Here is a 21,563-nt window from a genome sequence, read left to right as displayed (position 1 = left end):
TCTAATTTGCTCCTAGAGAGAGGGTCGACTCAAACTGCAAAGATCCACAGTTCTAGAGACGGCTTCTGCGAGTCTCTGGAGGAGGCAACTAGACTCCCCGGTCCCGAGCTACCACGCCGGGTGCCGTTTCGGAGTTGTAGGAAGTTATCTCGGTTCGCTGGAGCAAAACGCAAAGCAAGCTGCCGTAGCGGGTACACGAGCGGCTCGCGCTTAGCTGCTTTCGGGCGAGCCCGGGCTAGGTGGGCGCCCGGGGGCCCGGGAAGGGGCGGGGCGGCCGTGGGCGGTGGGAGGAGCCTGACGGCGGCCCGTGCCGCCAATGAGCTCCCGAGCCGGCGCGGGCCGTGCGCGTGACGCTGCGTAGCGGGCCGCTAGGCTGGGGGCGGAGGGGCCGGGGAGTGAGGAGCTTTATCTTCGCTTGCGGCGGGGCTGATTGCGCTGCCGGTCTTGGACCCCGGGAGAGCTGCCCGTAGCCCACCTTCCCGCCAGCCTCGCTGCGAGGGCTTCCCGGCTTTGGCGTTCTCGCCCGCTGTCGGGCTCCGGCCCCAGGTAATGCAGATGCTTCCCCATCCCCTCCTCACTTCCCGCCCGGGTCCACCCGCGTCAGCCGGAGAGGAAGGGGAAAGAGGTGGCGGCTGCACCTCGGCCGGACGGGCCTGGCCTTGCCCTGGGCCAGAGGACGGAGAAGGCGGCCCGGAGCCGAGGGAGGGGGAAGCCGCCGCGAGTCGTGGCGAGTTTGGGAGGGTGGGGAGGGCGCGAAAGTTACGGTGGGCGCCCGCGTGGCTGGCAGCCCTTTGAACCTCGGAGGTTTGTTGCGTGCCTCCCAGATCCCGTGGCATCCCTCGAGCTGGTAGTAAAGAAAGTTATGAATTAGAAGACATTTTATTCTGTAAGAAGCGAAACCAAAAATGAGCTCAGGAAGTTAGCTTTTCATTGATTTAGGATAAAAGTAGATGGCGGGCACTTCAAGATTCGAAATCTGGGCACCAAAGCCTTTCATCAAGCTCCTATTTTATTTTCAAATATTAAGGTGTAATTTTCTGTCACTGAAATGTTAACAGCCATTCGGTTATATTTAGAAGTCATTTGTAACCGAGAAACAAGTCTAAATGCTATTTTTCATATTTATGTATAGATTAAGTTCATTGGTCACTTTCTAGGTCGCTGCCATCGTTTAAACTATTTTTTCAGAGAACCTCCCTTTGACATAGAATTCAACTTGAATCCACCCCCACCCCCTCATGTGTGTAATATCCATGAATGACTTGTTAGGGAAATTTGTGTGTTGTCTAGGCTTGAGAGTGGCATTTGTTAGGAGCTCTGATGTAGTCAAGAGTAATTCTTTCAAAATGCACCTGTCCCAGTGCATCACGTGATCGGAACTCTCAAACCTTTCCCATTCTCTTAGGATAAAGACCAAAATACTGCTGCCATTCTTTCCATCCATCTCCATTTCTTTTTGGCCACTTCCCTCCTGGTTCTCTAGGCTCCAGCCACATGGGTTTTATTTTTGTTCCAAGAAAGCCTCTTTCTTTTTACTGTCTTCTAGTCTTTAGGGGTTTTCTTCACCTCTAATGTGCCATTCTCTCCTTTCCCCAAATCCAACACATTTCTCAAGTGTCATTTCAGAAAACCTATATCTGTTAAGCTGTCATACTACTCTGTTTTCCTTAGCAGTTAATCATCAGTTGTAATATGTTTGTTACTTAGATACTTTAATTGTTTCCTCTCCTAGCATGTACATTTCATGAAGCCTGGGCTAGTGTATCTTGTTTATGTCTGAATTATCAGAGTCTGGTCTAGCACCTGTGGCACAATGAAAGAACAAATGAGTTGGAGAACAGGGGAAGGAAGTTTTCAATGGGAAATATTAACTACATAAAAGTGCTTGTTTCCTTAGGGAAGGAAATAGGAAAAGTTTTTTTTTTTTTAAAAAGGCCAGTTAACTTTTTTTTCCTCTGAAATTTATCAACATAGGATAAATGATTATATTGACCATACAAGTGTGAATGAGAATTTATGTGGGTTCCTTAGTGTAGCCAACTGGCTTAATGACGTAGTTCTTTGCTATAGAAGTGTTGTAAGGGGGGCGCCTGGGTGGCTCAGTCGGTTAAGCGTCCGACTTCGGCTCAGGTCATGATCTCACGGTCTGTGAGTTCGAGCCCCGCGTTGGGCTCTGTGCTGACAGCTCAGAGCCTGGAGCCTGTTTCAGTCTGTGTCTCCCTCTCTCTCTGACCCTCCCCCGTTCACGCTCTGTCTCTCCCTGTCTCAAAAATAAATAAAATGTTAAAAAAGCATATGAAAAAAAAAAAAAAGAAGTGTTGTAAGGTTGTACTTGGGTAAACCTTTGCTTGGAGGGAAGGGGGAGAAACTTTAAGTTTTGAATTGTAAATTTATCTGCAATTGTTCTCTTTTCCTCCATTGAATGTGAGAGTGACATAGCAAAGTTGGTCACGTTCTATTTGTTTTATAGATTTATAGCTTCTTTTGAAAGCCTTATTTATTAAAAAAAATAATGTTTATTTATTTTAAGAGGGACAAAGAGTGAGCATGGGAGGGACAGACAGAGAGGGAGAGAGAATCCCAAGCAGGCTCTGTACTGTCAGTGCAGAGCTGGATGCGGGGGTTCGACCTCAGGAACCATGAGATCATGACCTGAGGAGAAATCAAGAGACAGACACTTAACCCACTGAGCCACCCAGGTGCCCCTGAAAGCTGTATAATAGGAACACTGCAGGCAGGCTAAAGTTGACATTCTTTCCAACATGGTTCGTTTGTTTCTTAAATCAATTTTTTTTCTGTTTTCCTTTCTTAAGGCAAATGAGATATGATGACACTGAACATTATGAAATCAATGCACAGATTGGATTCTTAAGAAATAGTGTCTAGTCTCTGTGTGATATTTTGAAACAGCTATCTGGTCAGCTCTTTGTCACCTCAGTGTAAATGTTTCCATTGACACTTACTGGTGGTGTGACTTTGAACAAGTTTCATAGGGTTTCTGAATCTTCTGTATCTTTTAAAATGCAAGTGTTCAATGAGATGAGATGAGGTTCATCGCACCTGCCCTGCTACCCAGCACTAAATGTTACTGGCTTAGTAAACATTAGTTCCTGGTTCCTTTATGGCCAGACCTCTTGAGAGACTAGTCTTGTGATCACTGCCTTTACTTCCTCAACTCATTTTGCAGCCCAACCCAATAGATTTCTTTGTCCTTGAAATGAACCATACAAGTAAATTGTAGCTATTAATGTCCCCAAATTGTGAAATTTCCTGTGTCCAACCCTCCTTTTTTTATTTCCTTCTTCTTTTTTTTTTTTCTTTTTTTTGGGTCTTACTTGAAGTTTCCATGATATTGATCAGATTACTTCTTGAATCTTCTAACTGGGTTTCTAATATTACTTGCTTCTGGTTCTCTAATCTCTCCTAGGCCTTTTCACTGTTCTTTAGGTACCTTATAATATTGGGAAAATGGCTTAATCACCGGGAAAATGGCTTAATCACCTGTAAAATGGGATAATAGTATCTACTGCATAGATTGTTGTGAGGATTAAAGGAACCATAGTAAGTGTTAGGTAAATGTTAGCTTTGATGTTTCCTGGGTAATTTCTTATTTTTTTTTAAGTTTATTACTAATTTTTTTTTTTTTTTTTTTTTTTTTTAGAATCTCTGCACCCAGCGTGGAGCTTGAACCCACAACCTGGAGATCAAGAGTTGCACACTCTTCTGACTGAGCCTGCTAGGTGTCTCCTCCTAGGTAACTTGATTTCTGGTCTCTCCCTGGGTGATTTCCTTCCTGTGCTTTGGCCATAGCTGCTGCCACCGATGAATCCAGATCTCTGTCTCCAGTCTCGACTTGTATGTTCACCTGCCTGCTTTTCATTGTCACTGGGCTGACCCACAGGCACATCATGCTGAACTTACCCTCTCCTTTCTCTTCTGTAGTCACATATCTCAATGGTACACCCATAACCTTAGCCGAATTACAAAACTCTGGATCTACATTTCTGGATGCCTTCTGGATGTAGCCACCTGGATATCATCAATGCCTCAGCTTAATGTTTGTAGATTTATCTCCCTTATCTCTAATTTCTTCATGAAATCATTTGTTCATTTAATCATTACCTGCTGTTTGAGCCTTATTTCAGGCCTTTATCTTTTTGTGTGTATGTGTACTAATTGTTCTCTCTGTCAGTCTCTCATCTTCTACATTGGTGTCTGAATTATCTTACTGAAAGACAAATATGAAGTCACCTTCCTGTTTCTTTTTTATGTATATATTTTAAATATTTTTAAAAAAGTAATCTCTGCATGCAACTAGGGGCTTGCACTCACAATCCCGAGGTCAAGAGTGACATGCTTCTCTCGCTGAGCCTGCCAGCCTCCCCACCCTGTTGTTTAAAAACCCCTGCAGCTCCTTGTTTTTGTAAGTTGGAAACTCTTTTTAATCAGCCCTAAGGGCCCTTGACCTTTTGTTCTTGTCCTTTCATGCTCCAGCATTAATCCTTCTCTTCCTTTAAGATTTAACCTAGATTTTACTTTTTTCAGGAGACCTTTCCTGATGGCCCCTAAGTCCTGTTGGGCGCCAAGCCTGTATTTCCTGTGCATCTCAGCTACTGCTGTTCTATAATATCACTGGGTGTTATAATTATGTTATAATTATATTATGTTATAATTTAAAAATCGCTAGATTTTTAGTCCTTGAGGGCACAGGCTGTTAGAGTCATCTTTGTATCCCAGGGCTTGGTACTGCAGTAGACCTCAATAAAATACTTGAAATAGTGAATCTGTCACCAAGGTCTCTACTTGTCCATGCTTATCGTAGAATGCTCTCTTCTTCCCATCCTGTTTTGATACATTGGAACTTCTGTTTTTTCTTTCAACTCTGGCTTTAATATCATTTCCTCTGTGAGGATTTGTTTGACTTCCCTAAATGGTTTGTTATACCTTCTCGTGTGTGTGTGTGTGTGTGTCTGTGTGTGTGTGTGTGTGTACATACACAGGGTAATGGGGTAGACCTCTGTATTATTGCAACACATTTATCTACCATCACTGTAGAAAGAGATACTTAATCTACATGAATTTTCACATAGTTGGTGTATACTTTCAAGTGTCAGAAACACATTTTTTTCCTTTTTCTATCTTTTTTAACACATTTTTTTCAATGCAAATTAAAAAGCTTTCTTCTTGCCTTCTGTGTTTAAACTAACATAGCCTTTTTAAGGTGCACCAGGGTCATTAGAGCATGAACTTGAAGGTCTGCTTTGACACAGTGATGATTTATGGGACTTATTAGTAACCTAACCCGTTTGATCCTACACTGAAAGACCTGTTCTTGCTCTCATTTTTAATGTTGATTCCTTAAAAACTTTTAAAAGTTTTTTTTTTTTTTTTCTTTACTGTCATCTATAGTTATGCTTCCAGCAGTCACTGCCCTTTTCTGGTTGAGGATGCCGCCAGGATTACCTATTTCCTAGGGTTATTGTTAGGATTAAAGGAGGTAATGTACAAAAAGTCTTATCAGGGAGCATAGCAGATAGTAACTACCCACTAAAGGAAACTTACTAACCATTATTAATAATATTTTTCTAATTATTTGAATCACTTCAGGAGGATAATCTCAAGTTTAAGAGATTTTCCAGTGGAGCAAAGGGCATGGCATTTGTCAGCAAATTGTTTCTTAGACAACCTGAGTGTAGAATTGGGTCCTGAATAGCACTTGCTGATGAAGAATCCTGAGCTCTAGAACAGATCATTTTTATGTATGTTTATTTTTATTTATTTATTTAATTAAAAAATTTTTTTAAAAATGTTTATTCGTTTTTGAAAGAGAGACAGAGCACAAGCAGGGGTGGGGCGGAAAGAGAGAGGGACACAGAATCCAAAGCAGGCTCCAGGCTCTGAGCTGTCAGCACAGAGCCTGATGTGGGGCTCAAACCCACAAACTGTGAGATCATGACCTGAGCCGAAGTCGGATGCTTAACCGACTGAGCCACCCAGGTGCCCCATTTTTATGTATATTTATATATAAATATATAATTTAAATCCCAAGCTAGGTAAATGCCCTCATTAACTTTTATATTTATCTTTTGGTGTTCATAGGTAAAGTTAGAGATAAAAGTGAACACCATTTCAGCTTTCTTGCTGTTTGTTTAATGATCACTTAAGGACATAGGAAGTGGACGTTTGTTTCAGTTCCTTCATTTCCTCTTTATTTTTTTAAGTAGTATTTATTTATTCAGCACTTTTTTTGTGTGTTTTTAAGTAGGCTCCATGCCCAGTGTGGGGCTTAAACTCACAACCCTGACATTAAGAGTCACGTGCTCTACTGACTGATCCAGCCAGGTGCACCAGTTATTTCATTTCGTTAACACATGTGAAAATACTTGGTAACACTTTATTCACTTAAAAAATGTGTATTAAGTGCAGTGTATGTGCCAGGCATGGTTCTAGATACTTGGATAAAATAGTGAACAAGACAAAATTCTTTTCATGGGGATTGTCGTCTTGTGGGTTGATAGACAATAAACACTATAATGCGTTGGGCAGTAAGTGCTCTGAAGGAAAGTAAAGGAAGGTAAGGGATAAGAGAGTAATACGGTGCAAGAGTGTTTAGTTAAGGTAGACAGGGGAGACCCCAGGGAGGGGATGTTTGAGCAGAGAACTTAAATGAAGTGAAGGAGAAAGCCTTGTATTTGAGGGAGATAGTCCAGGCAAAGGAAATAGCAAAGGCCTGTGAGTAGGAATGCTGTGGCTTATTCCGGGAACAGCAAAAGGCCAGAGTCACTAGAGCAGAGCAAGTGAAAGGGTTGTGGGAAGTTGAGGGTGCAGGGGAGGGGCAGGGAGTGAGTGGCAGATCATGGAAGAGTTATCAGACAATGGTGAGGAGTTGGAACAAAATTCAGTGTTTGAAGGGTTTTGATCAGGGGAGTGACTTGCTCTGACTTAACCTTAAAAGGATTAATCTGGGTACTATGTTAAAAAAAAATAGACCAGAAAGGAGAAAACGGAGAAAGACCAGTTAGGAGGCTACAGTGAGATGAGACAGTGACTTCGACTCTGGTAGAGGTGGGGGATGTGGTGAGAAGACATCGGAGTTGGGTATTTATTTTGAGGGCAGCCTGAAATGGCCTTGCGGCTGGATTGGGTAAGGGAAAGTAAGGAATTGAGGATGGCTCCTAGGCTTTGTTTAAAATCTGGGCAAAGACTAAAATGGGGAAGACCATTAACCATTCACTGAGATAGGTAAGGCCGTGAGAAGAATGGCATTGGAGGGAACATCAGTAGTTCACCTGCTGGAAATCAGAATTATGGACATGGTACAGTTGTTGGTTAGCAGTGAGGTCAAGGGGAAGGTATGACTGGAACATGAGAACAGCTTGTCGGAGACGGGAGGAAGTCAGGGAGCTGGCGGCCCAGGGTATTGGATGGATCTGTGTACGTGGATGTTGAAGTTAAAGAAGTGTGGAAAAATCAGCGGTGGGGAGAGATGGGGGGAGTGAGTGAGATTCAGATATCCCCTCATAATCTTATGATTTACATGATCTGAGGATTTGATCAACGTTGAGGTGAGCCATTTTAAGTGATTTATCTTTCCTAACATCTGTATGTATGACAGTAATACGATTTGTTAATGTTTTCTTAGAAGCCACACGTACTTGAGCTGCATTTGAGAAGGTAGATAAATATGGCCCTTTGTTTACCCTCATCTGGTACATCATAAAAGCAAACACCAGAATTTGAGGGATGATGTGGCTTAATGTTTGACTGCCATTTAGCATACAGGAGGTAGATATGTGCATATCAGATTACTTAGTTAATTTTTCAAACGTGGTTGTGAATAATGGTGGCACTTTAGTGTGTATTATCTTCTTTTGTTATCGCTCTGTGCAGTAGTATTTATCTTCATTTTCTAGATGAAGAAACAGGTTCCAGAGAGGTTGGAGGATTTAGCGAGGATACCGTGATATGACGGAGCAGGAGTGTAAAGTACTTCTTGGGGCACAGATGTCAAATCCTGTGCCTTCGTAGTTGTCACTTCCTGCTAAGTAGGGGAAATCAAGGCCAAAGAAGTTCGTGTGGATTAGGATACAAAGATTTTGTTATGTAAACACTTTTCTTCTTGGGCTCACTTCTAACATAAGTATTTATTTTAATACTTTAATAAGTATTAATATTTTAATAAGATTTAAATTGTGGCAGAATAATTGTACAGAGTACGTACCTGTGCTTTCGCTTTTGAAGTAAAGCTTTCTTCTCTAGTAACCTGGAAGAACAACCTAATGGTTGTTGGCCCCTGGTCTCCTTACCAAGAACTCTTGTAGTAATGTTTTCATTATTCTGTAGGGTATCCAGGCTTAAGTTTTTTGTTTTTTGTTTTGGCTTTTTAAGCAGCATTTATTTGTCAACTTGTTTTAGTATTTTTTTCACCTCTTATTTAGTGCTTTTAATCAGCTTGAGAATTGATTTCTCAGTGAATTGATAGTCTCGGCCAAAAGCAAAGTAGCATTGTTTTAGCCATCCTGTACAGCTTGCTTTATGTAATAAAATGTGTAATTATTTATTTCAGTTATTGAAAGAATTGAAGTTTTTGCATACCCTAGAAATCTAGGGCACCCCTCCCTAGTCTCGATTAAGAACAATTGTCATAGATCTTGCTGAGTAGGATACATAAAGGTGTTTATTTTCTTTAATTTTTTTTTAAGTTTATTTATTTTAAGAGAGAGCAAGTGAAGGAGGGGCAGAGAGAGAGGGAGAGAGAATCCCAAACAGGCACCGCACTGTCAGTACAGAGCCTGATGTGGGACTCAAGCTCACGAACCATGAGATCATGACCTGAGCTGAAACCAAGAATTAGACCCTTAACTGACTGAGCCACCCAGGTGCCCCTTGGATCTTTCTATCTATGTTGTTTTCTTCCCTGATTTCTTTTCTCCCTGCCCCCCACCCCCCACCCTTTTGTAAGGTTATTTATTTATTTTGAGAGAGACAGAGACAGCATGAGCAGGGGAGGGCAGAGAAAGAGGGAGAATCCTGAGCAGACTCTGCACTGTCATCACAGATACGGGGCTCAAACCCACGAAACCATGAGATGACCTGAACTGAAGCCAAGAATCGGATGTTTAACTGACTGAGCCCCCTAAATGCCCACTGATTTCTTTTCTACTTCCTGATGTCTCACTCTGAGGGCTTCCCCCAGTGGTCAGTTCTTCTCTGATCTTTCTGTTGGAGAGTTGGATGCCCTTCTGGCTTCCTCTGTCACTGTTAACACAAAGCACTTTTAATTAAATTCATCAGTTGCCCTGACCTCTTTCCTAGGTTCCTCTGAATTGGCTCTTAGGGGTCTCCTAAAATTTCTACTTCATGTATTCATCTGCTGTTCCATAATTTTGTTTCATTTATTTGATTTCTGAAAAAATTAGAAAGAAATTGATCTAGATTAGCCAGATTTTTACGTTGCTGAGCAGTGATATTTAAGGAAACAATCAAACTCTCCATGTACTGCATTTTGTACGGGAAAGGACATTGTAACATAAAAGTTTAGAAAGGCCATAATATTAGAATTTAAAAATATAAGGCTTTAAAAATAAGTACTTTGTTTTTCTTTTTGCTTCACATTAAGGAAAACACAGTAAAATACTGCTTTAGAGTTAACCCTGCACTGTGTTGATCTGCCTCAAATTTGACTTTGATCATATTTTTCAGTGTTTAGAATGGGCTTACCACTGCCTAACTGAAAAATAAGTGCTCGTTTCTTAGGCCTTTATAGTTTAGCTCTCCTTTCTAGTCTTTTCCCTCATCACATTTCTCTGTTACCGACTTAAAAAAACCATGCAGATAGTTAATGATGTTTGTGGTTTGCATCTGACCCAGGTTAAAATCTGGCCCTGTGTGGTCCTGGGCAAGTTACTGGGAAGAGAAGGAAAGCCTTGGCATCCCAGAGCTGTGCTGATACTGTCAACGAGGCCGCGATGTTGTGGGCAAGCCTGGCATTTACCATCTGGGTCTTCTTGGTGTCCTTCTGTTGACCACAAACAATTTCACTGAATGTCAGCATCAGACAAGGCTACTCTGTGATCGTGGTGGATCAAGACAGAAACAACATGCTATAATCATGTCTTAACCTAGACAAAATGTGAACATCGTCCAAGTCATAAAATTTCTACCACCCCCCTCTCCAGGCTAATGTGAATGATTGTTGCTGCTCTACTGGTTATAGCTTTAGCCTCTCTGTGGAGAAGATTTGTTGATCTACTGATCATAACATTGTTCTGCTTTCTGACTGCACCCAAGCCAGAGTCAACCCCTACTTCTTTGGACTTTTCCAAAAATCATCTAGCCAAGTCCCAAATCTTAAGTCATTTCTGGTATTCTGAGATTCCCCACAGTTTCCCTTCGTGCACATTGTTAATAAACTCAACTCGTTCTACTATAGGTATGTTTCTGGTGTATGCACAGAGGGTGTTGACAGTATTACTCTGAGCCTTATTTTTTCTTATGTGAACTGCGATTAATAATATCTTTTTTGCAGAGCTATGAAGATTGGATGAAAAAACTTAAAGCACCCAGCAGAGTCCTTGAACTTTTAGATACTCAACAAGAGCTTGTTTCCTGTCCTCTAGTAAAGTAGTCTGATCAATTTATGATCTCTAACACATCTTATAAGGACCTTGTTTTAATCCTTTCCCATCCATAGAGTGCTCTGTTCTCATCCTTTAGGACTCCGTTCAAATACCTTTTCTGTGAAAATTTTGCATCTCTTAATGATCTCTTCTGTCTCTGAATTTCAAGTATTGTTTTTACCATTGACTTGACTTTTTTTTTATGTTTATTTATTTTTGAGAAAGAGAGAGCAGGGGAGGGACTGAGAGAGAGAGAGAGAGAGAGAGAGAGAGAGTGTCCTAAACAGGCTACACGCTGTTCAGCACAGAGCCTGATGTAGGGCTCAATCTCATGAATCATGAGATCGTGACCTGAGCTGAAATCAAGAATCAGACGCCTAACCTACTAAGCCACCCAGGCGCCCCTTGATGTTAAGTGTACCCTACTTTGTGGCGTCTGTGTACTTACCTTCTGTTATTTAATTCTTAATTTTTCATATGCATCTGCCTTGTTCAACTAAATTGTTCTTTACAGATGGGGTTTTTGTGGGGCACCTGGCTGGCTCAGCTGGTTTAGCATCCATCTCTTGATTTTGGCCTAGGTCATGATCTTGTGGTTTGTGGGTTCGAGCCCCGAGTTAGGCCCTGTGCTGACAGCTCAGAGCCTGGAGCCTGCTTCAGATTCTGTGTCTCCCTTGCTTTCTGCCCCTCCCCTGCTCGCTCGCGCTCTCGCTCTCCAAAAAAAAAAAAAAAAAAAAAAAAAAAATGGGGCTTTGTTTAAATAAGGGCCTTTGAAACCTATTATTTTTTTAAGGACTAATTTCTTTAAAATTTTTATAGTATGTTGTACTCAGAAAATGCTTACCCATGATGAAGGTAAAACCAAAGGAAGAGAATGTCATTTTCTACCTCTCCTAAATATGGTGATACTGTGACATTTGCTTAAGCCAGATACTTTAAAGTGAAGGGGAGCAAATATGCCACCCCAGAATGTGCCACTTTGGCATATTGATTATTTTGAATTAAAGTTACTTAACATCCAGTGCAAGGAAGACACTCCAACCCTCTTTTGTCTGCCTGAAAACAGACCTCTGAAAACAGAGGATACCATGTGAAAGGTATCCTCCCTGTACTAGGAGGGTAGAAGGCATCCCTATCACCAAGGAATTTAGGGCTGAGAAGGCTGTTTTTTTTTTAAGTTTATTTATTTTTTAATTTAATTTAATTTTTTTATTTTATTTTTTTTAGTTTACATCCAAATTAGTTAGCATATAGTGCAACAATGATTTCAGGAGTAGATTCCTTAATGCTCCTTACCCATTTAGCCCATCCCCCCTCCCACACCCCCTCCAGTAACCCTCTGTTCTCCATATTTATGAGTCTCTTCTGTTTTGTCTCCCTCCCTGTTTTTATATTATTTTTGTTTCCCTTCCCTTATGTTCGTCTGCTTTCTCTCTTAAAGTCCTCATATGAGTGAAGTCATAGGATATTTATCTTTCTCTGACTAATTTCACTTAGCATAATCCCCTCCAGTTCATCCATGTAGTTGCAAATGGCAAGATTTCATTCTTTTTGATTGCCGAGTAATCCACCGTTGTATATATATATTACATCTTCTTTATCCATTCATCCATCGATGGACATTTGGGCTCTTTCCATACTTTGGCTACTGTTGATAGTGTTGCTATAAACATGGGGGCGCACGTGTCCCTTCAAAACAGCGTATCTGTATCCCTTGGATAAATACCTGGTAGTGCAATTGCTGGTCGTAGGGTAGTTCTGTTTTTAATTTTTTGAGGAACCTCCATGCTGTTCTCAGAGTGGCTGCACCAGCTTGCATTGCCACCAACAATGCAAAAGAGATCCTCTTTCTCTGCATCCTCACCAACATGTGTTGTTGCCTGAGTTGTTAATGTTAGCCATTCTGAGGTGGTATCTCATTGTGGTTTTGATTTGTATTTCCTTGATGATGAGTGATGTGGAGCATTTTTTTCATGTGTCGGTTGGCCATCTGGATGTCTTTTTTGAAGAAGTGTCTATTCATGTCTTTTGCCCATTTCTTCACTGGACTATTTGTTTTTTGAGTTTGGTAAGTTCTTTATAGATTTTGTATACTAACCCTTTATCTGATATGTTGTTTGCAAATATCCTCTCCCATTCTGTCGGTTGCCTTTTAGTGTTGCTGATTGTTTACTTCACTGTGCAGAAGCTTTTTATGTGGATGAGGTCCCAGTAGTTCATTTTTGCTTTTGTTTCCCTTGCCTCTGGAGACGTGTTGAGTAAGAAGTTGCTGTGGCCAAGATGAAAGAGGTTTTTGCCTGCTTTCTCCTCGAGGATATTGATGGCTTTCTGTCTTACATTTAGGTCTTTCATCCATTTTGAGTTTATTTTTGTGTGGGGTGTAAGAAAGTAGTCCAGATTCATTCTTCTGCATGTTGCTGTCCAGTTTTCCCAGCACCACTTGCTGAAGAGACTGCCTTTATTCCATTGGATATTCTTTCCTGCTTTGTCAAAGATTAGTTGGCCATAGGTTTGTGGGCCCATTTCTGGGTTCTCTGTTCTGTTCCATTGATCTGAGTGTCTCTTCTTGTGCCAGTATCATAATGTCTTGATTATAGCTTTGTAGTATAGCTTGAAGTCTGGGATTGTGATGCCACCTGCTTTGGTTTTCTTATTCAAGATTGCTTTGGCTATTCGGGGTCTTTTCTGGTTCTATACAAATTTTAGGATTGTTTGTTCTAGTTCTGTGAAGAATGCTGGTGTTATTTTGATAGGGATTGCATTGAATATGTAGATTGCTTTGGGTAATATTGACATTTTAACAATATTTGTTCTTTCTATCCTGGAGCATGGAATCTTTTTCCATTTTTTTGTGTCTTCAATTTCTTTCATCAGCTTTCTATAGTTTTCAATGTATAGATTTTTCACCTCGTTGGTTCTATTTATTCCTAGGTATTTTATGGTTTTTGGTGCAACTGTAAATGGGATCGATTTCTTGATTTCTCTTTCTGTTGTTGCTTCATTATTGGTGTATAGGAATGCAACCGATTTCTGTGCGTTGATTTTATATCCTGCAACTTTGCTGAATTCATGAATCAATTCTAGCAAATTTTTGGTGGAATCTTTAGGGTTTTCCACGTAGAGTATCATGTCATCTGTGAGGAGTGAAAGTTTGACCTCCTCCTGGCCGATTTGGATGCCTTTTATTTCTTTGTGTTGTCTGATTGCAGAGGCTAAGACTTCCAATACTATGTTGAATAACAGTGGTGAGGGTAGACATCCCTGTCTTGTTCCTCCCCTTAGGGGGAAAGCTCCCAGTTTTTCCCCATTGAGGATGATATTAGCTTTGAGTCGTTCAAATATGGCTTTTGTAATCTCGAGGTATGATCCTTCTATCCCTACTTTCTTGAGGGGTTTTATCAAGAAAGGATGCTGTATTTTGTCACATGCTTTCTCTGCATCTATTGAGAGGATCATATGGTTCTTGTCCTTTGTTTAATTGATGTGATGAATCACGTTGTTTTGCAGATACTGAACCATCCCTGCATCCCAGGTATAAATCCCACTTGGTCGTGGTGAATAATTGTTGGAGCTGGTTGGCTAATATCTTGTTGAGGATTTTTGCATCCACGTTCATCATGGAAATTGGTCTATAGTTCTCCTTTTTAGTGGGGTCTCTGTCTCGTTTTGGAATGAAGGTAATGCTGGCTTCATAGAAAGAGTTTGGAAGTTTTCCTTCCTTTTCTATTTTTTGGAACAGTTTCAAGAGAATAGATGTTAACTCTTCCTTAAATGTTTGGTAGAATTCCCCTGGAAAGCCACCTGGTCCTAGACTCTTGTTTTTTGGGAGATTTTTGATTACTAACTCAATTTCCTTACTGGTTATGGGTCTGTTCAAATTTTCTATTTCTTCCTGTTTCAGTTTTGGTAGTGTATATGTTTCTAGAAATTTGTCCATTTCTTCCATATTGCCCATTTTATTGGCATATAATTGCTCATAATATTCTCTTATTGTTTTTATTTCTGCTGTGTTGTGATCTCTCCTCTTTCATTCTTGATTTTATTTGGGTCCTTTCCTTTTTCTTTTTGATCAAACTGAGAAGGCTGTTTAACAAACCTTGTTACTTCACTAATTTACTACCTCAAGTCCAAGCCCTTTTGTCTTGTCAGTTCTTCACACATTGTTTCTTTGTCTAAAAAGGTACAGGGTTGCCTGCTTTGTTCACTTCTTTTGTCCCCAATTTTTATGGGCTCCTGTACATACAGATTTAAATTTGTTTTTTTCCTGTTAATCTGTCTTATGTCAATTTAATTATCAGACCACCCCAGAAACCTGGAAGGGAAGAAAGGAAGTTTTCCTCCCCTACAAAAGCTTTTCATGTCTTCCTAGACATTACAATGGTGGGTGAAGAGACGACATCTCTCAGAAAACGGCCGTCAAGGTCCGGGGAAAATTTTGAAGAAAAGGAAGATGAGAGAAAGCCTTCAGAAGAGTCCCTAGGGATATCTAGTAATGGTAAGGTCTTTACTTTTGTTTTGTTTTGTTTTTTTCCTGGCTACTTAAGTTTTATTAATCTTCCTCAGTAAATACATAGACTGTTAAGTAATTTTTATTTTTTTATTTTATTTTATTTTTTTTCTGATTCTGCTGTTTATTCATTTTTTTAGGGATTCCACACGAGTGACATCATGTGTATTTGTCTTTCTCTGTCTGACTTATTTCACTTAACATAATACCTTCTGGGTCCGTCCATGTTGTCACAGTGTGTCTTTTTATGGCTGTATAATATTCCATTATAGATATGTATTACACCTTTCTTGTCTGTCCATCATGGACACTTAGGTTGATTTTATATCTTGGCTATTGTAAATAATGCTGCAATAAACATAGGGGTGTGTATATCTTCTTGAATTGGTGTTTTTATTTTCTTTGGGTAAATACTTAGTAGTGGAATTATTGGATCATATGGTAGTTCTGTTTTTACTGTTTTGAGGAAATTCCATACTGTTTTCCCCAGTGGTTGTACCAATTTACATTCCCACCAACAGCACATGAGGGTTCCTTTTTTTTTTTGCTTCCTTACCAATACTTGTCATTTCTTATCTGCTTAATTTTAGCCATTCTGATAGGTATAAGATGATATCTCATTGTGATTTGGATTTGCATTTTCCTGATGATTATTGATTGTGACCATTTTTTCATATGTTTGTTGGCCATTTGTATGTCCTCTTTGGATTAATGTCTATTCAGGTCTTCTGCCCATTTTTCAATCAGATTATTTGTTTTTTGGATGTTGAGTCGTATCAGTCCTTTATACACTGTTTTTTTTTTTTCAATATATGAAGTTTATTGTCAAATTGGTTTCCATACAACACCCAGTGCTCATCCCAAAAGGTGCCCTCCTCAATACCCATCACCCACCCTCCCCTCCCTCCCACCCCCCATCAACCCTCAGTTCTCAGTTTTTAAGAGTCTTGTTAAGTAATTTTTATAGTGAAGATTGCTTAGGACACTGAAGAGGACATTCTTCATTACCATTGATTCCGGGACCTTGCTGGCAGGGGATGACTTCTTATCTATTGCCTTGATAACTTCAAGGGCCACTATTTGTCTCATGTCCCTAATGGCCTAGTGGCAGGTACTCAGAGAAGGTCTCCACACTCAAGGCCTTGCTGGGGACTGTTTGCACAGTGGCTGCGTCACCAGACTTCAGGGCTTTCAGTTGTCTTCTGTCTTCTTGCCCAAGTGTTGGTCAGTCTTTTCCCTCAGTTCAGGAGATGTGAGCTGTATGGCTGTCCAGCACCGGGGTTTGGCCAGCAGGGATCTGCCTAGGGTGGTTTAAGACAATCACCTGTGCCACAACATTGCCACCTTCCATGGGGGGAGTCGTTCCTGCTGTCTCCACCTACTTTTCTATGAGGAATGTCTTTCACAGACACATTCTTCATGTTGAAACCCACGTTGTCACCAGGCAGGGCCTTAGACAGGCCTCGTGGTGCTTCTCCACAGACCTCTGGTGAGGGTTGGTGGAGACGAGGGTGACCACTGTCCCAGATTTCAGGAAGCCAGTCTCCACTGGCCCCTTGGCACAATGCCTGATCTTTTTCTTTCTTTCTTTTTTTTTTTTTTTTTTTAAGTTTATTTATTTAATATGAGAGAGTACACATGAGCCAGTTAGGGAGAGGCAGAGAGAGGGAGAGAGAATCCCAAGCAGGCTCCATGCTGTCAGTGTGGAGCCTGATGTGGGACTTGAACCCATGAACCGTGAGATCATTACCTGAGCTGAAATGAAGAGTCAGACCCTTAACTGACTGAGCCCCCCAGGTGCCTGCAGTGCCTCTAATCTTGTACATGTCTCGCAGAGGCAGCCTTAGGACTTATTGACTGGGTTAGTGGGTGGGAGGGTAGAATCCGGAGACTTCTAGCTGTCACCGGGTGGTGTTCTCATCTGTCCTACTGACCTTCCAGCCAGGGCATGTTGTCGCTGTGCCAGCCCGAGATGGGCACAAAAGCCATGCGGCCGGATTGTAGCTGATCTTCTTGAGGTAGGTGCTCACTTCTAAAGTGACCTGGAAGCGCACAGTGCTATAGGTAGGCCTCGTGGAGTCCCTCTTATTAGTGGCCATCCCGAGCCACGGGCTGCTTCAGGCCCAGCATGTAGGCCACAGCATGAGCTCGAAGGTCTGCCCTTCTTGGAGATGCCCACTTCAAACTCCTGCAGGACACTGCCATGATGAACACGGCGCATTGGCTTCAGATGTCCAGTGATCACATTCTTGATGAAGTCCCTATGGCCTGGGACATTGATGATGGTGATGTATCAGACTTCCATAGGGATGGGAGTGGTGATGCCATACTCTCCCTCCACCTTAGGCTTGTGTAGCACCTGGGCATATTTGAAGGAGCCCTTGCTTATCTGCTGCCTCCACTTCTTGATGGTTCTCCTGTTAGTGCCCCCCGCCCCCGCTTGTAGATGAGATGCGTGGCATTGGTGGGCTTGCTGGAGTCCACATGGCCCATGCCGATGATCTTGATGAGGGTCTTCTCTTTGCCCATGGCAGTGGGTTCATTAGTCGCTGCTCTAAAGAAAAAGAAGCAAACCTGATCTGGAGATCAAGAGCTACAGCAGCTTTGAGACAGGCTTTTAATTTTTTTGAGGTGATTTAATGAAATAAGAACAAATTCAGCGTTTTAGAATAGGGATTGCCGCCCCCCCCCCGTCTTTAAGTTTTTACCATTTTTAGTAACCTCTACACCCAACACAGGGCTTGAACCCACAACCTTGAGATCAAGAGTCACATGCTGTTCCTACTGAGCCCCCTGGGCACCCTGGGATTGCGGTCTTTTTAGCTCTCTTTATAAGTGGGTGTGCTGGTAGGCAGTGTGAAGGTACACAAGTGAAAAATAAATTGATAAAGAGAGTAGAAAGGAACGCTTGATTTAAGTGCCAGTCACAGCCACCTGTACTGGTGACGCTGGTGTGCAAATTGCTTCATATGTCATACAGGTGAGCCTTATTGATACAAGTGGAGTTTGGTGTGTCTAATTTAGGATTTATATTACATGGAGTTTTCTATATCTGGGAACAAAAAATTAGAAAATAAGCCCTTGTTAATTACTTCAGTGAACATTTTTTGGGCATCTACCGTGTTTTAGACACCATTCATCCATTTATTCATTCCTTCAGCCCCCAACCCATCAGTAATTAGTGGTGCCTGGTGAGGTGCTGGGCCTGCAGCAGTGATCAGTACATGTGTTTGCCCTCATGGAGCTCCACATTAAGTGAATGAGAACTCCTCCCCCAGTTGCATAATTAGATTACTGCAAATAAGTGCTACTCATTACTCTTAACAGATGTAATGAGCATAGAGTAACTAGCAGAGTACCTAACCTGATTCAGCACAGGGCTATAACGCTTGGGGGAGAGAGAGATTAGGGAGCTCTTTTACTTCTTCTATCCAAGTTTGCTTAACACACAAATACAAAGAGTATGATGCTGGGCTTGTTGTTAAGGTCAAGGCTTATGCTTTAGATGGATAGACCTGTAAACACAACTCCAGCTGATGTCATCTTTTGCATCAGCGTATTTAGTTTCACAGTGACGTTTGTATGGGTTTGACTTCAATAAGGATATGAAATTTGAGCCTTGTTTGGTTAACAGATAGGGATGGAACTTTCTGAGACAGTTGTCTTGGGCATCGTGAGACTTCTTTCATAAAAGAACGTTCTTTTGCTTTTCCTCCTTAAATTTAATTGTAAATACAGCAAGTGGATCTCACCAGGAATATAAATGTTGCTGCTTAAGTTTGCATAATGACATTTATTGATTGTTAGGCTCTTAATTAGCCATTTATGAAATATCTCTATTACACATGGCTAGTTTTAGTGTGATATAAAATGTGAAATTTGTACACAGGGATGAGCCAACGTGGAGTAGAAACGTTCCCCTTCTGTGATTTCAGAATTTCGGATAATGCATGTTGTCTGTCTTAGAGACAGAAAAATCACTTTTATTGCAACATTCTGTCACCAGATAAAATTTTCTCTTTATGTCCCAATTTGTAAAAAGCTTTTAAATGACTCTAATTTCTATATGTTTTCAGTATTCTCTATTGTCAGTTCATTAAGGTTTAAAATTCTGGGTTCTAGGGGCACTTGGGTGGCTCAGTCAGTTGAGCGGCTGACTTCAGCTCAGGTCATGATCTCACGGTCTGAGAGTTTAAGCCCCACGTCAGGCTCTGTGCTGACAGCTCAGAGCCTGGAGCCTGCGTTGGATTCTGTGTCTCCCTATCTCTGACCCTCCCCTGTTCGTGTTCTGTCTCTCTCTGTCTCAAAAATAAACAAACATTAAAACAAATTAACAAAAAAGAATTATTTATTACATTTTAAATTTCTAATTGTGGTAAGAATATATCTAACAATATTTATCATTTTAATCATTTTTAAGTGCATAGTTTGGTAGCATTCAGTATATTCACATTGTTGTGCAACAGATCTCCAAAAGTTCTTCATCTTGTAAAACTGAAACTATATCCATTAAAGAACTCCTCATTTCCCTCAGTTCCTGCCACCATTCTCTCTTTTCTGTTTTTGTGAATTTGACTACTAGATGTCTTTTCGTTTATTTAGATTGTCTTTAATTTCTTTCAACAGTGTTTTATATTTTTCAGAGTAGAAGTTTTGCACTTTTTTGTTACGTTTATTCCTAAGTATATTGTTCTTTTTGATGCTGTTGTAAATGGAGTTGTTTTTGTTTTTGTTTTCTGGAAGTAAATGGAATTCATTTTCTGAGTGTTGCTGCTGTAGACAAATGTAGCTGGTTTTGTATATTGATGCTGCATCCTGCAGCCTTGCTGAATTCCTTTATTGGCTCTAATAGTTTTTGCCTGCGTGGTTTTTGTAGTATTTTTGAATGTACAAGATGATGCTATCTGCCAAGAGTTAGTTTTACTTCTTTATTTCCAGTCTGCATACCTTTTCATTTTGTTGCCTAATTGTACTTGCTAGAACTCCAGTACAGTAGTGAATAAAAAGAATTGGCAAGAGTGAACAAACTTGTCCTCGTTCTGATGTTAGGGAGTAAGCTTTCAGTCTTTCCATTAATTATGATAGCTGTGGGCTTCTTGAAATCAGGTTGAGGAAGTTCTCTACCTTTCTTCTAATTTACAGATAGTGCTTATTCTTCACTACCTTTGATTTTGCTGTTTTGTTCCCTTTTATAACTAATTAATCTACTACGAGCCACTGACATTGGTTTCATCACGTGCCAGGCACTGTTTTAAGTGTTTTACAAATAAGAGCTCAGTGGATATATTTTAGTTCTCAGTTTCAGTATTTTTGATATATGTCTGAACATTGGAGAGCATGCCTGTCGTAACAAGTTTTGAGAATCCTTTGGCAAAAATATATGAAAAAAAGTTTTAAATATTGTTATTCTGTAATCATTCCCCTTTGTCCAGTAGATGTATCTAATCATAAAACTGGCCAGTCCACACAGAGTTTTGATCAACTGAGTAGGTTGAGAGCACATTTTGTTGTTGCTGTTAAGATAAAAGCAAAACATGTTTACTTTAGAAAGTGCAGATAAGCAAAAGCTCAAGTGTGTGCGATTTTTCCTTGGGTGCGTTCCTAGAAATTGTTTCAGGTCAAAGGAATACATTTTTCTGAGGTTCGTGTGGTAGGTATTGCAAAATTGTTCCCTGAAAATAATGTACTCCTAGTAGCAATCTGTGAGTGCCTGTTAGCAACTTTTTTCAGTCATAGATGATACGAACTTTGGAATAAATTATATGGATTTTGAGAGATGAAAAATTCCACTTGAAAAATGCTTTGATGAGACATAACAATTGCCATCAGCAATAAGTTTATTGAATCTTAATTAGTACTTTTTTAAATAGCTTTTAAGGTCAAAGGAGTAAGTTTGAAAGCCTTAATTCATTACATGAAGATTAGGCAAAAGAAATGGTAAATACTAGCTGAGACTTTCTCTGACAGCTTTTTAACTTAAAAAAAGAAAATCATGCTAAACATAGTCCTGAAAAGGTTTCAGATTCTAAGAGGGCAAACAAAATATTGTTAATGATTATTCTTTTCTGAATTATAATGTATTTGAGGCAAATTTGTGTTTGAGAAGAATTGCTAAACATCATTTGAATTACAGTTTTGCCTAGGTATGATAGTACATAAATTTTTAAATAACAGAATATGAAGTATAACTTGACTATTTTGAAAGAAAAGGCGGTCAATAATTGTCTTTTGCTTCTAATGAGGTAGTCTTCCTGGTTCTACCTCTATATGTTGCCCACCCTGAAACTGGAATAGAATTGCAAATTGTAACAGTGTACTGATGGGGAAAATATACAGTCAACAGTTTTGTTAATTTTTTTTAATGTTTAGTTTTGAAGGAGAGAGAGAGAGAGAGAGACAGAGTGTGAGAGGGGGAGGGGCAGAGAGAGAAGGAGACA

At 40.5% G+C, this 21,563-nt stretch overlaps 1 protein-coding gene across 3 annotated transcripts in view; it reads left to right on the top strand.

Moving 5' to 3' along the window:
• The first annotated feature begins 372 nt into the window (after positions 1-372).
• SOAT1 (sterol O-acyltransferase 1) overlaps positions 373-21,563 on the top strand; it is a 79,240-nt gene continuing 58,049 nt past the window's right edge. Inside the window, exons 1-3 of one of the 3 annotated variants that reach the window (XM_053909215.1) lie at positions 373-546; positions 3,662-3,754; positions 14,989-15,114. In XM_053909215.1, the coding sequence (XP_053765190.1) occupies positions 14,997-15,114 (118 nt within the window). In that variant the 5' untranslated portion in view covers positions 373-546; positions 3,662-3,754; positions 14,989-14,996. The remainder of the gene's footprint in view (positions 547-3,661; positions 3,755-14,988; positions 15,115-21,563) is intronic. The other 2 variants (XM_019426459.2, XM_053909216.1) reach the window with 2 other exon arrangements.

Source organism: Panthera pardus, unplaced genomic scaffold (assembly GCF_024362965.1).
Source record: "Panthera pardus isolate Hobbes unplaced genomic scaffold, ASM2436296v1 HiC_scaffold_21, whole genome shotgun sequence".
NCBI lineage: Eukaryota > Metazoa > Chordata > Mammalia > Carnivora > Felidae > Panthera > Panthera pardus.
Note: the sequence above shows the minus strand (reverse complement) of the source record. Positions and strands in the feature narration are given on the sequence as shown.